Source organism: Penaeus monodon, chromosome 25 (assembly GCF_015228065.2).
Source record: "Penaeus monodon isolate SGIC_2016 chromosome 25, NSTDA_Pmon_1, whole genome shotgun sequence".
NCBI classification, from domain to species: Eukaryota; Metazoa; Arthropoda; class Malacostraca; order Decapoda; family Penaeidae; genus Penaeus; species Penaeus monodon.
Window position 1 is genome coordinate 39510386 of NC_051410.1, and position 1114 is coordinate 39511499.

At 38.2% G+C, this 1114-nt stretch overlaps 1 protein-coding gene across 2 annotated transcripts in view; it reads right to left on the reverse strand.

Annotated features, from left to right (window-relative positions):
- Positions 1-308: 308 nt before the first annotated feature.
- The window catches only part of LOC119589246 (double-stranded RNA-binding protein Staufen homolog), a gene marked incomplete at its 5' end in the record, with an annotated part of 5839 nt that continues 5033 nt past the window's right edge, over positions 309-1114 (reverse strand). For both annotated transcript variants that reach the window (XM_037937860.1, XM_037937859.1), the window contains 2 exon segments: positions 309-551; positions 881-1054. In XM_037937860.1, coding sequence (XP_037793788.1) covers positions 324-551; positions 881-1054 — 402 coding nt within the window. In that variant the 3' untranslated portion in view covers positions 309-323.

Here is a 1114-nt window from a genome sequence, read left to right on the forward strand (position 1 = left end):
TTTATAATTAAGGAAAAACAAACAACTATATATATATAATAACCTTTGACAGTAATAACATCATTGAAAAACAGCAAGACAGTCAGTAGGCGACATAAGTAACATAGAGGTGGATCTATTTCTATGCCTCCAGAGAAGTCACACATCAACATTGATTTGTCTTCTATTGATAAATAATTTACTAAATTCATATTTCCCCTAAGGAAATTCAGTTCCTGGAACCCTGAAACTAACACCCAAGGGTAAATATACCTTGGTTCAGTAATGGTGGTCAATAATTTCTACCCGGGCTGATTTTCACAAAAGCATACAGGTTCCATCACCTATACTGATGTACACCACCCTTGAACAGATGATACGAAAGGCTCACCTTGTGGCTGAACCTGCTGGAATCCATGAAGAGCTGAGCCATCTGGCATCATGATGAGACCTGGGACTAGCTGACGTCCTCCACCAACTGCAGGCCCTCCCATGTGGTTGACGTTATTCACACCACCAACAACAGCTGAATCTGATCCCCTAGTCTCTCCTCCGTCTTCAAGGAATGTCACCTGCAAAAGAAAATGAAAGGAAAAAAATGTATAATATATATATAAATGGAAATCATAATTAACACAAGTCAATCACAATGTAGAATCTTTCAGAACCCCTTTCCATAGTAAATGGATCTGCTTCTTTCAATACTGCATTTAATGAATATACTGTTATTTCTAGCTTTTTGTGACATACAAGAATATTCTCATTATTACAGAATTAGGAAAACTCAAACTATGTCTCAATTATCATAAAAAGCAAACCTCCCTTTGTAATGATAATGACTAAATCCAAAAATTTTATCAAATCTTTTTCCCCACTTCAACCACCATCATCGGACACTGACCTTCCTAGTTTTGTCAGGGTCAGAGTGAGCACCGTCAGTCTTGATAGCAGGTTTGCCAGGTTGGGGCTGTGGGCGGGAGTAACCAAGGAGTTGTAACATGTTCTCTGCAGCAGCTCTTTTGGCTAGCTTCTTATTTGGACCACTCCCTTGAGCACTTTGGTTGCCAACTGTTACCTGTTAATAGGGATAGAAGACATGATATCAGTTTAATAATTACAACATTTATATTTCTGT